This window comes from Ammospiza caudacuta, chromosome 5 (assembly GCF_027887145.1).
Source record: "Ammospiza caudacuta isolate bAmmCau1 chromosome 5, bAmmCau1.pri, whole genome shotgun sequence".
NCBI lineage: Eukaryota > Metazoa > Chordata > Aves > Passeriformes > Passerellidae > Ammospiza > Ammospiza caudacuta.
In genome coordinates this window covers 4843939-4857521 of record NC_080597.1, presented here as the reverse complement: position 1 = coordinate 4857521, position 13583 = coordinate 4843939, and the positions used below count along the sequence as shown (strand labels likewise).

The 13583-nt window shown below is 40.6% G+C and overlaps 1 protein-coding gene across 2 annotated transcripts in view; it reads left to right on the top strand.

The window, feature by feature from the left end:
• BCL2L13 (BCL2 like 13) overlaps positions 1 to 13583 on the top strand; it is a 38935-nt gene that overhangs the window by 12060 nt on the left and 13292 nt on the right. For both annotated transcript variants that reach the window (XM_058804822.1, XM_058804824.1), the window contains 4 exons: positions 2404 to 2514; positions 3416 to 3572; positions 5523 to 5592; positions 10503 to 10646. In XM_058804822.1, coding sequence (XP_058660805.1) covers positions 2404 to 2514; positions 3416 to 3572; positions 5523 to 5592; positions 10503 to 10646 — 482 coding nt within the window. The remainder of the gene's footprint in view (positions 1 to 2403; positions 2515 to 3415; positions 3573 to 5522; positions 5593 to 10502; positions 10647 to 13583) is intronic.

Sequence of the window (13583 nt, the reverse complement as noted above, 5' to 3'; positions counted from 1 at the left end):
AGGTTTGTTGTGCCTCTGGCTTGGGAAGAGCCTTGCAGAGTTGGTTTGCCAAAAGCCCAGAAGATGCAAACCCATTTCTTGAACACAGGAAAGCTTTCAATGCTTATGTCTCTTACAAACACCATTTCTGGTGTGACCATTTGCATCTTTGATAATGAAAATATATTCTCACCTAAAATAAGCTGGTTTTACTGTTTTCTTCTGCCTGTTTGTGACTTGGAAGTTGGATAATTGAGAAAAAGGTACCCCTCACTTAGGAGCTTTGCAGTGTGCAGTGTTTGCTGTAGCAGTCAATATCCAGGAGATGCAGAAAGCTGGAATCCATTCTTTATCAGGGGAATAAACAGTGCAAAGTCGCTGCTGTGGGAGGGGTGGGGTTTTGATGTTCTGGCATGGCTGAACAGTCAGGTGCTCTCAGAATCAGCAACTGCTGCAAAGTTGTGGGTGTTGGGAGATGGAAACCATTGAGTGCAGTGCTGATTATCCAAACAGCTCTTTTGTACTCTGGCAGCAGTGGAATTTCCCTTCCTTCCATTTTCTGGGTGACTTCTTATCAGGTATGACAGCTTGTCAGGGGTGATGATTGTCACATTATTCCTGTGAGAATGGCTGCTCCTCTGTCCTTCCAGACGCAGGGACAGCACAGGTTCACACAGGGGGTGAACTTGCTCACACTTGTTGCTCTTGACTCCAGAGCAGTGGTTCAGTTCTTCAGAGAAGCATCTGACAGGGCATTAACCAAAAAGAGGAACACTGTGCTCCTCTCTGGAATTTATTACTCAGACTGGCAGAGATGCTACTTGGGAAGGGATTTAAGAAGCTAAGTAAAGTTATTCTGAACATGTGTGGTTAAGTCCAGTGGAATTAAAGTGACTGGTCACAGAAATATATGAAAACATTTTATACTGACTTAAGCATACATTGGTTTAGAGGGATCCTGCTGCTGAGTTTTTAAGCATTAACACATGTTCAGTGGGTTGATACTGTGGGTTTTTAACATCTTTTTCAATTGTAGGAGACCATAAAAGCTAATTGTCTGGTGGTTTTTTAATCACAGAAAATGCACAGTGTACTTCACTAGTGTGTAGTTAACCACACATCTGTGTGTGTTAAGTGCTTTTACAGTTTTCACACACCCTTTTATGAAATTTAGTGATTATATGTGTCCTTTGTGGAAGAAAAGGGAAGGCAAGACAACACTTAAAGTGAGTTCCAGCAGAGAACCAAACCAAAGGAAACAGGCCACAAAGCTGTCATTCATGAGACCACCAAATTATGATTTAGTGCCTTCAAAACAGGAATAAAAAAAGATGTGCCAGAAAGCTCCCCTGGCTGTTACAGGACTTACCTGAAGATCTGGGTGTGAATTGAAATAGATGAGGAGGAAATTGAGTCAGATGACACCAACATTACAGATACAAATCCTTTCCCTTTTTGTTTTCTTCTGCTGGGTGAAGAATGTCTGTAGAGCAGAACATTGTCTGGATGTCTGGGTAGAACTGTAGCCCTGGGTGCAGGTGCAGAAAGGGTGAGAAATTCAGATGTCCTGAATACCTGGGTTTGTTTGGAAACAGTTTTGTGTCTCTTGGTACAGAATAATGATTAAGATGACTGAGAATCTGTGTAACCCTGACTGATATGGCTGAAACAACTTCTGTTACCAATATCTGGAGTCAGCACATGGAAAATGTGATCCCAAACCATGGCATGTGAGTTCTGGGGAAATGTAACCATTTCAAATTCTTAAATTTCTCGGTTAAGAGAGAATTGGCAACTGACTGACAATTGTGAGGTCCTTTGCCTCTAGTCTTGCTTGTGAACCCAGTGTTAAATTGTGGTCTGTGGACTCTTCATGGCCAGGGAAATGATACACAGTTCACAGGTTTCAGGATTCTCCATTGATGTCATTGCATAGTTGGTCTGAGAATGCTGTAGATTTTGGAGGCATCAATATAAATCTTATATTTTGCTGCTAAAAATCAAGCTTATGCCAATCTGCTTTGTTTTGGTGTAGTTTGATAATAAATGTATTAGGTGGAATGGCTGATTGTTGATGTGCCTTGGTTTGCTTTTGGTCTTAAATTGAAGATAGTGCTTTTAAAGTTTCTATGTATCCTGTTTGTAGCTTTACAGTTCTTACTCTTTTTAAAAATTTTTTATTATTTTAATTTTTTTTGAAGCACCAGTTCTACCTTGAATAGGCCTGGAAGTTTATCTGTTTCTGGGTTCATATAATAAAACTTTTGTAGTAAGTGCTCTGGAGGGATCATACTTGTTGCTGTCTGAAATCTCGCTTTCACCTCAAATTCCTTTATACTTAATATTTCAATACCATGTTCCATTATCTACCTTGTTTGAAACATGAAATTAAAACATTTGAATGATTTCTCTGGTTTCTTTCAGGGACTCAACAACAGCTTATGGCACAACATGCTCTGGAGAAAGAGGCTTTGGAGAAGATTAAAATAGAAATCGAGGAGGAGCTAAAACGTCTTGATGAAGAAATCTTGGAAGGTGCTCTTCAGGTTTTCCAGTTTCAATCCATAATCTCTATGCACTATAATGGTGGTTAATTTGTAACAGGTACTCAGTTAAAGAGATTTTTGAATGCCTTGAATCTCTTTATCCTCCTCCCCCCACAAGATTTGTACACATTGCCACATGGAGTAAAATAGTTAAACATTACCATTTGGAGTGGTGGAGCCTGGCCAAAGCAAACAACTGGATGACATTTAATAGTCTACTATAAATAATGGAAAGTAAGCAGCCCTTAAGCTTCTGCACTTGATGGCAGAAGTCCTCAGGAGCTAATATGTCAATGAGAGTGCACTTAAACCTTCAGATTTCTCCCTTCCACCAGGTTTATTTTTTGTGGTACGCTTTGACCTGGAGATGTGGCTTTTATAGGAATGATTTCAAACCCATCTTTGTTTTGCATGTGTGCTGCAAATCACAAATCTGAAATAGAAACACTCTAGAGCTGTTTAAGTTCTTTCATATGGAACTTTTTTAGAAGTTTTAAACTGAGAAGGAAAAGGTTACATGAACAAAATAATATTTTAAAAATGCTGCAGAGATGTCCATGTGTGGGCCAATTTACTATGAGAAGATGCCAAGGTTGGCATCAGCTTAAAATGGGACAATAGCTGCACATTCAGCAAACTTCTGGTTAGGATGCAATTGTGAAACAAAAGCTGGTGGGGAAATGTAGCTCAAAGTCATCTCTGCCTTGTAAGTAGCACTTTCAGAATGTATTAGGACAATTTTACTATGATTTGATCATGGTATGCTTTGACTACAGAGCTGTGAATTTTTCATCCCTTATGTAAACTGTGTAAACTGCAGGGATAAGAAATCTGAGACTGTTGATGTTCTTGTGTGAATCTGTTTGATTTTGTGTACCTTCTTCTCTCAGCATTTACCACTACAGGTTTTGACTGCCACACTTCCCCAGTGTTCAGCCCTGCCAACCCAGAGAGCTCCATAGAAGATTGCCTGGCTCATCTGGGGGAGAAAGTGTCCCAGGAATCGAAGGAACATCTGCACAAAGCACTGCAGACCTTGCTTAGCAAGTGAGTTTCCAATTGCTTTTTCAAAGGTGTTTCCTTTTGCACTGTGAATGCTGCTGAAATGCTGAAGCTGGGACTGCATCTTGTATTACATTTCTTTCTTTTTCAATCTTCCTTTTTTTTGGTTTTGTTTTGTTTTGCAATGTAATGTGCAAATACTTCTTTGTGGTATTTGCTTTTTGCAGCAATGTAAGTTCTAAAATTTTTCTAAGCTTTTGTTGCTGAATTTTTGAGGCTGCATCAAGCAGTTTGAGCTGCCATTGCCAGTTCATCAGTGCTGGGCTGTAGCCACATTAATGTCCTTAGCCTTTCAGAGTGGAGCTGAGGGTTTGTTTGTGGTCTGGCCCATGATGAGAGGGAGGGTTTCCAGGAGAGGATGGTAGTTACAGACCTTGTGACCACCCTTCAGGTGCACATCTGAAGCAAATGTGGGCCCCTGGGCTAACGTTGGTGCCTTAACAGCTGTCCTGCCAGTTTAAACTTATTGTGTAAATAGCACATTGCAGTTGGCATGCTAGTACCTTAATTAATGTCTTTGCAAATTAATACAATTGTTGTGGTTGCTTGGTTTGCTGTTATAAATGATGAGCCTGAAATTTAATGGATCTGCATGAACTACTTGAGGCTTTTCTGAGTGACCTCCAAAATGCGTTGGTAGAGAGCTGGAGTTGGAAGGTGCTGCTTTAGGAAGAGTTGCATAAATGCAGCCATGCACTTAAGTGGTTCTAGTTTTTTGATATTCTGATGTTCTAGGCTTCCTATGTTTTCTATGGGAAAATATTTGCTTTCTAAATAATTTTTTGTTGGTGCATGCACATATATAAAGTCTGAAATGCCTGTGAAACCGTGTTGCCTTTTTCTAAGGCAAACTAGAGTTACTGTTTAATCTCTTGATAATATCCTTCCTGCAGCTGTTCCTGCTCTGCTCATCCCACTGATTGATTTAGATTTAGTTTCAAAGAATTAATGTGCCAAGGAAGTCAAGAGAATGCCCTTAAAATGACAAACACAAATTATGTTTTCCCCACTGTGCATTAACTCAGTTATTTTTCCCCCTGTTGCTGGACTAGTGCTATTTAATGCAATACTTATTAATTTGGCTTTTATTTTCCTGCCCTCTGACATGCATATAAACAGGTGTTAGGGTACATTAGATGTTAGATCAGTACAGGTTCCTGGAGTTCAAGAAGCAGTTTTCTGTCCAATGCCAGTTACCACTATTTCCATTAAACTGAAATCTGAACTTGCCTTTTGTAATGGTTTGGACTGAGGAGAGCTGCTTTTGAAGCAGTGCATCTTCTGCTGTCACTTGGCAGAAAGCTTTTGCTGTTACTGACTCTGAGATGCCAAATGATCTTGGAGAAAAGAGTATGGAAGAGAGGAATTTCATCACCCCAATTCAGAGAAGTAGGGATGTGATAAATCTAGAATAAAGGTATCTACTGAAGTATGAAGGGGTTTTGTGATCAAAAGTGCTGTTTCTTGCAAATAAAAGTTTCAACTCTGACATAATGCAGTCAGTCTGTGTTAGTCCATAGCCTGTATTGATTACACAATATTTCTCTGCATTGGCCTCTAGCTCAGGTATGGATTTCTTAGTGGAATTTTCTATCTTTAAAATCTTAGATTATAAAAGAAATATATGCAAGAGCTTAGAAATTTTCTAGTATATCAGAGAACCTACTTATCTAATGTCTTTTAAGTTGTAGAGTATCAAATTATTAGGAAATTCACCAGTTATATCCAAGTGTGCAAGTGGGAGAAAGGTGATGCCTTCCTGACCCTGTCTGGTGCTGGTGTTTTATGTCCTGAACCACAAGACTTGTTAGCTCCTGAAAATGACTTGCTGTAATGCATGTGCAAATATTTTGTCCTCTAGAAACTGAGAACTTTCTTTTATTCATGTTCTTTTGTTTCCTTTTATAACTTTCAGTGTTGGTTTAACTTCTGCAGGCCGGTGACGTATCAGGAGTATCGGGAGCGCACGCACGAGGCAGCTGCTCATGCCAGTGGGTGGAACAAGGTACCAGACCTGTCACTTGCACTTGGATGTGTCCTTGGATATGTCTTGGGTCTCCTTGATGTCCATGTTGTTTGTACTAGCTGCAGTTGTGCTTCCCAGAGGGCCAGAAATAGAAAGAACTTGGTTTTAGTGTGAAATAAATGGCACTCTCAGAGTGGTAGCTGTGCACATAGCATGTAGTTTTATAGATAATTTAGCTAGAAGTTGTTGGATTGAAGTGTTAGGTCAACCTGCCTTTAGTTTGGTAAAATGGAAAGTTAGGCATGTTGCTTGACTTATTTTTTTTAAATTCCCAAGAGAGGTTAATTCGTGCAGCAGTTTTGGAATGAAATCTGAGATGGTTTTTTCATAACACTTCTCTGCTCTTTCTCTGCTCCAATGTCAGGTTTAAAATAAATGTAAAAAAGAGTGCTGAGCATGGTGGAAATAAAATTGATAGTATCTTCATGATATTTAAATTGTTCAGAAAATGTAGGGATGGTGTTCCTACCTGGTTTCAAGAGTAGTTATCTCAAATGATGAGAATCTTCTTTTCTTAAACAAAATGCAAATCTGTAAATGAATTATCTTAAATTACTTTTAATGTAGAATGAGTAGATTATTCTTCCCAGATTCATCTTTCATTAATCATTTGAATTCATCACCATAATCATTCCTTGATGGGTTCAGTGGGCATCAAAAAAGAATGAAAGAATGAAATAACTACTTGAAAATGTAGTCACAATTTGAGTGGTAAAATGTAGTCTTACATTTAAAATAGAACAAGGAATCTTCTCCCTCCTCTTTACATTTCTTTTCCAGAAAAACTTTTTCCTGACTTAGATTTCCCTGCTTACTTCAGAAAGTGTTCATCTAACCCAGGGTGTGGGCCCTTGTACAGCAGTTTAATAAACATTGCATGACAAGTTACTGCCCATGGCTCCAGCAATTATCATTGCTTTATGTGTGTGCTCTTTCAATTTGTCATCTTGTGATTCACAGCATTTTGGTTTAAACAACCATGAAATCTGATTATCAAGAAGGTGGCTTAAGCTAGCACATTTCACTTTTCAGCTGGTGAAGGCTAGAGCCAAGCATAAAACCAGGCATTGTGGCTCAGCTGGCAAGGGAGGAGGTGCTTGGGGCTTCTCAGGTCAGTGTGCTTTGGGTCCCCACCTGAGGATGGATGAATCCTCCTGGCTGGATGAGAGGGCTGCATTTGGGGCTCAGCATTTCAGTGGATTTCAGGCCCCATCAGTTGTGGTGGAGAGCATCATCCAGAACATCTGTCATCAGCTCTGCTTGCCTGTAACATTTGCTGCTGCAAAACACACAGTCCATATGAAAATGCCATAAAAGCAAACCAGAGGGGAAGTTTTGTACCCCAGCACAGCATCTGTTTGGATTGTTTTTCTGGTAGTTTGGAGCTCCAGGAATGCCCAGCAGTTCCTTCAATAATCTTTGTTTTGAGGAGATGCAGTACATTTGTGTTGGTTTCATTTCCTTTTAATTTCCTTTATCATCTTAATCAGAATTGTGTTTTGTAACAGAAGAAATCTGGATAGCTTTCCTGCCATCTCAGCTCAGCTTAATTTTTACTCTAAAGAAGCTGTTAGAAAAACATGTTCATGTTGAATTCTGGAAAGGACAAGGGTCTTCATCTTCTATTTGAAATAAGGCTCTCATGAAAAAAAAAAAAAACAAAAAAAAACCAAATTCCAAACTACCCCATACAGGACAAATTGAATTTCTATAATAAAATGAACATAATAAAATTTTTTAAATACTGCACTGCTGAGTTTTTATGCTTTTTGCTTAAAACTGATGAAATACATATATCCAGAATGTATAATCCCACTGTTGTGCATCATTTGAAAGGATAACACATACTGGTATTGAGAGCCAGTGGAACTGGTGAGTAGGGTAGCAGTCATCTCAGTGTCCCATTCTTACTGATTAATGGGGGCAAAGAATAGTGCAACAAAAATATAAGCAATAATCATGTGAAGAATTGGATTGATTTTAAGTTGAAATGGTCAAAAAGTACAGAGAACTGCAATAATTTTGGATATAGCTTCCTCAAAAAAATACAGCTTCCTCTGAACTTTCTTTGTGTCTTTTTAAATTTAAATTTGTAATATTGTACAATGGAATTGCAATAGCGTAGTTGACACAAGAGTTTCATTTACACAGTCTGCTATCTTCTGGTAGCAAAGTGGGTTTTAAAATAATTCCCTAGAAGTGTTCTCCTGCCAACTTCTTTTCTCTGTGTGTTTTTCTCCAATCAAAATATAAATAGCCCCTAGCATTCCTTCCCAGGCATCCTGGTGGAGGGAGCTGCAGTTGCTTTGAATTGCAGATTCTGTATTTTTACTTTGTTCTACTTAAATCTCACCACTGTTCACACAGCTGCTCTTCTGTACACAAAGGTGGTGTTAACTTCCATGGAAGTACTGTGAGGTAATTTGTGATTTAGGGCCAGTGTGTTCTGCTCCTGCTGGTGTCAGAATTTCAGCAGAAAGGGAAAGCTGGGTGGTGTTTGTTGGTCAGTGTGGGACTGGATGTTGGAGTTTGAGTTTGGTCCCTCACTCTGAGCCCTGAACAGGCTTGCTGAATTTGGGGTGAATGGGTGGATTTGGCATCAAGTTGGCAAAGGAAGAAGGCAACAATCATATTCACTATGCCAGCATTTTAGCTCCATTCATTTCCCAGCCCTTCCTTGCTTTTGTCTCTTTTGCCTTCAGCCTCATTAAATGTCAAATATTTTGAGATCTCAGTGTTCATGCTGCTGTAGAGTTATGTGGGTGTGCCCAAAGCCTCTGAAAGATCCCTAGCTTTGAGCTTGAGTTGTTTTGATTCCTCTTGACACCTCATCTTGACCTGTTCCTTATATCTGTGCACTGTGATCTTGCACCTCTTCTGCCTCTGAGTTAATTGTAAGAACCTCAAAAAGCCCAATCTTTTAAAATTCAAACACTTTTAAACTTCAGGCACCATGACATCCCTGGTGAAGTGTAAACACTTATCAGTGCTAACTGTTCAGCACAGAACAACACTACTATAGCCTTGTTGTAGTCAGTCAGCTGAGACTCCATGTTCTTCATGCAGGAAAAGCCAATTCTTTATTCACACAACTCATTTTATACAGTTTGTAGAGGTCTTCTGTGGAACTTTAATTGGCTAACAGCTTTCTTGCCATTGGTCACTAAGAGATGTTTTACTTGTCTATCAAATCTCTCTATTCTTGAATTGTTTACGTATTTTCTTCACTGATTCTCATGGGACAGATTTAATGTTTATGCAGGTGCTAGTTGTTTTTCTCCCCAAGAATTGGTTGTTGTGATAACATACTACTTAGAGCAGGATTGTTTTTGCATGGGAACTTGAAAAGAACTTATCTGCACTTAGAAGAAGTGACAGGTCAGCTATTAATTTAGCAGAGCAGGCTTGATCTTATGAGGCCCGCTCTGCTAAATTTTTTTATAATATATTCTAAATAAAATAAGTAAGTATATTCTAAATTCTTTTATAAATTTCTTTTATAATTTCTCTAGCTGTCTGTGACATGACCTGTCTGCCACACTCTTGGACTCCTTTGTTAATCAGCTAGAGCATCTTAAATATATCAGATTATGGGCATTTTTAGGCCCTATCTGGTTTTAGTAGTCAATCTCAGGGTGATGCCACCATGAATTTAGAACAAATCTCAATTTCAGCTTACTTTGCCTATTCGTCTTCCTCCAGCTTTGCACACTAAGGTGTGATTTCTGGTAACAGCTGTGCAAGATATTTACAGAAAGGAGAACCAGGCTGATAGGGGAAGGGACTGAAGAGGGAAGGAGGCATTAGGGGTGAGTATGAGCAGTAGCAGAGCCTTCATCTCCCTTGTGCAGCTGGGAAACAGCATTCCAGTCTGCACAGTGAATAGATGTGCAGTTGCCTCAATTAAAATGCAGTAAAACAAATATTTTTCTCTTGTGTCATAATAAAGCTTTTTCAGATGCTAATGACTTCAGCTCATGCCAGCTTCCCGACCCTGGCGAGGTGCTGCATATGAACGAAGCCCAGAGGGCCACTTGCATGCTCTGTGAGAATAAATTTAGAGTTTAAAAGTTCAACTGCATGTTGTTTAGGTAAACAAAAACATAATGGCAGAAGGAAGTGTCTAGAAGTGTATAATGTGAAGGAAGTGGATTCACAATCTTGCATCTTCCAGAGCAGTTTAGGTTAAGGCTGAACATTCAGTTTAAAGGTTTCTAAAGAGGAATGGGAGTAGGAAATGAGGAAGGAAGATCTCTCTGTGTTAAATTTGGTATCAGAGGGAGAGTTTGACATGGAAAGGGCTTTGTGCTTGTCATTTTAAACATGTTTGTAATGCTGTGCTGCTGGGTGGAGGTGTTTGTTTCAGTCCTGCTTCAAAGCTAAGTGTGAACTTCTAAAGAGACTGTCTAGTGCAGTGTCCCTGTTCAAGAATGTGTATGAGTTTGCTGTTTGCATGTGGATGCATATCCCTTTAAGCTGTTTATGATGTTTTGTCTTTCCACTTCTGGGGTAGCAAGTTCTGGACCTGTTCTGCTTCTCTACTTGAACCCTGTGCTGGGAAAAAAGTGGGGTTTAAGAAAACACTGCAGTGGTGTTCTGTGAAATTCTCTTAGATTAATTCTAAATGTGAAAATCTCTTAGTCTAGCTCAATTAGATGGTGGGTTTTTGCTTAGCAGCTTAAGTGCTTCCTTTTTAGTGCATTTTATTGTGTGTTTGCCTTGTGTCTTCTCAGAAATGAAGTGTACAGTCCCTGGTACATTTGGACTTGAAGACTCAGACCTTTTCTGTGGACACATGAATTCTGTTCTAGCTGGAAAGTAGTATTGATAATGCATTCTGTATTTATTTGTTCACACTATTTTTTTTCTTTTTTTTTTTTTTTTTGAAGGTCTTGGTGCCCCTGGTTCTGTTACAACAATTTCTGATGGAGCTGACCAGAAGGGGCCAGGAACCACTGAGTGCCCTTGTGAACTTTGGGGTGACATATCTAGAAGATTATTCTGCAGATTATATCATTGAACAAGGAGGATGGGTAAGAAGACCTCATTTCTAAGTGTGATCCTAGTAGGAGTGAAAGCTTAAGAGGGCTTGCTAGAAGTAAGCAGATGCAAGGAGGAATGACTCAGAAAAAGAAATTTAAGAAATGATCAGGAGGTCAGGATCAGAAAGAGATCTTGGGCAGTCATCTCCTTCTCTTCTCTGCCCCAAGGCAGAACTGAATTTCAGCCATTCATTTCTGATGTTGATATTAAAGACCTGAGCGATTGGACTCCACAATTTCCCCAGGCAGTCTGTTCCAGTTCTTTGCACAGTTTGTTGGATTGCTGTTGAAATTAAGGAGGTGCTCAGGTGTCAGATAACAATTAATTTTCATACAGTGTGTGCTAAGGTGCTAATTTGTTGCAGTATGGTGAGCTTTGTGCTGCCCTGTTAATACACATGGAGCACTGCATTTGGAAGCAGACACCTGTAACAAGAGGTTATATGCCCAAAAAGCTCCTCTTTTTAATGGTATCTTCATCCTCTGGTGACTGCTGGAAAAGGTATTTGGGTTTTTTCCTCCTCTTAAATTTCAGAGAGTTTCTTAGCAGATAGGTAATTGGCAAGCACTGCATACAGAAATGTCAATAGGTACTAATTAATTTTTATAATAAGTGATAAGATAGCTAATGCATATTAGAGTTCATAGCTGTAGAAGAACATGCATAGAATAAGCAATCAGGATTCCTTTGTGCTGCATTTTTCCTTGTAGAAATTATTAATTCATGGTGAGCAGTGTTCCTGAGTCATGGCATGCTGAGCAAGTTTCATTTAGAAATGTTTCAGAAAGGCAGCTCACAGCTGATGAGCTGGGTCTTGAAGGCTGAGCCTAAGATTACTGTGTTTGGGAAGAATGCCAGATTTGAGTGGAATTAATCTGGGATTTGTGAAATGGCTCCAGCAAGCTGATTTATTCTAAAAAGAAAAGCTGTTCAGGAAAACCCAGTGATAAAAAAGTACTAATAGGAAAAATCTCTTTCAGAAGCTTCTCGTATTTCAAGAGTTTACCTGAGGGGTTTTTTGGAAGAGTAGCTTGTTCCAGAATTTCTGCACATCTGCACCTTCTTTACCTGCTCCCTTCCTGGCAGTTGTGATGAGCAGTTCTCAAGGCCCATGGGAGGGATTGTTTGTCTTTAATGGCCAGAAGCACTAACAGCACACAGCCAAATAACCTTGGGTCATTTGATAAATGCACTCATATCTCAAAAGTATTTTCATCCCAGGGCAGGCTCTTACTTGCAGCTTTTACACAGATCAATGTTAGTACTTCTGTGCTCTTCTGCCTTGTTTTTTGACCTCCAGAAGGGCTGTGCTGTGTTCTCCAGCCCCTTTTTGTGGCCTGCTGTAAACACACTTCACAGAGTTCAAAGCTTCTGAAAACAAGCAGCTTTCCAGCACGGCTGTGCTTGGTGTCTGGCTGGCTGTGCAGGGATGGACAGATCAGGGTGGGGGTGTCCAGTGAGCTCCCAGCCTGTCTGTGCACATCCAGCCGGGCAGAAAATCAGACTGACACAGGCAGGGCAGCAAACAGGGCAGAGCTATTTTTGAAACAGCACAAGAGGCGAGGAAAGGGACTAGGTGATGAAAATCCTTTCCAGATGAATTAATGTAGCTGCACTAATCTTTGTGAGTTGCTCTGGGCATGGGCACCCACTGGGCATGTGGCTTTTTGTGGAGGAAGGGGAATATTTGGTTATATTTTATTTTTTCCTTCCTGTGAGGAGAAGGTTCATTTTCACCCTGTGGTGTGTTTCTGGGGTTGTTGCCAGTATGGGAAGGCAGTGCTGGGAGCAGGGCATGGAGCCAGGATGGGAAGGGTTGTGTTCTGAGAAGGGCCAGGAAGAGCCTGGCAGGCTGGTAGCCACAGGGAAGTGTTGGAATGTTTGCATTTTTTGAGATAAGCATCTGCCGGTTGACAGTAATTTGCTTGAGCCATAAGGGCAATGTGTAAACCTGGGAGTCTCCAGTGACTCATTGACAGTAAGAGGTTCAATTTTTGTGTTATTTTGGAGCTGTATGAAGTTGGGTCTTTCCTGCAGCAGCTGAGAGCTTGCTAAAAAGTGAGAAGCAAGAATAGCCTGTCTGGTTTTCTGTGGATCTGGAGCAGAGGAGAGCTTCACAGGACTCAGCTCTTCAAGGGCAGACCTGAAAAGCTCTGTGGTGTCTCTGGTGCTGTCTCATCCCTTGGCACCATTTGGGATTTTCCTCAGTTTTTGGGTTGAAGCCAGCCTTTGCCAGGAGGGGAGTAGCCAGTCAAAGGTGAGGGGCCAGCCGAGCCCTTCCTGTGCCTCACTGCAGATCTGTGCAGTCAGAGTCCCACAGAGCTGTGTCATCCATTTGCTGCATCATCCTCTGCAGCCACAGCGCAGCTGGAAGAGCTCCCAGGGCTCTGCATGTGTGCAAGGCTTGGGGCTCTCCTGTGAGCTCAGGAGGCTTCTGGGTGCAGGAAAGCATCTGACTGAGAATGGTACACAGCTAACCAGAAGCAAAATTTCCAGCTCATGGGAGTAAAGGTTTACAAATTGGGTAGCTATGCAGCAGGTTTCAAGAAATTGGCATGGCTTATGGGAAACAAGAAATGTGATATCCTGGAGGATGAGAAGTTGCTTTTTTATTTTCCACGCCAGTCCCACAGAGATATGGTGCTTAGATGGTGTATTGAAACAATGAGTGTTCCCATCCCATTCTCCCTTCAGGCACTAAAATTGTAATTTAGCTAACTTTGATGACAGTGTGGGACTGGAATGTACTGGTGGGTTGGTGAGGGAATGGCTGGCATAGTTTTATGCTCCCTCTTTCACTAATTGCTCTGATGGGTTTGGCTGCAACTCTGGCATTTACCTGTTTGACTCTTAAGTTTTATCATGACCTCTCTTTAGGAACAAAAAGCATGCTGGGCATTCCAGCAGGTTCTCTAAACAGATAAATG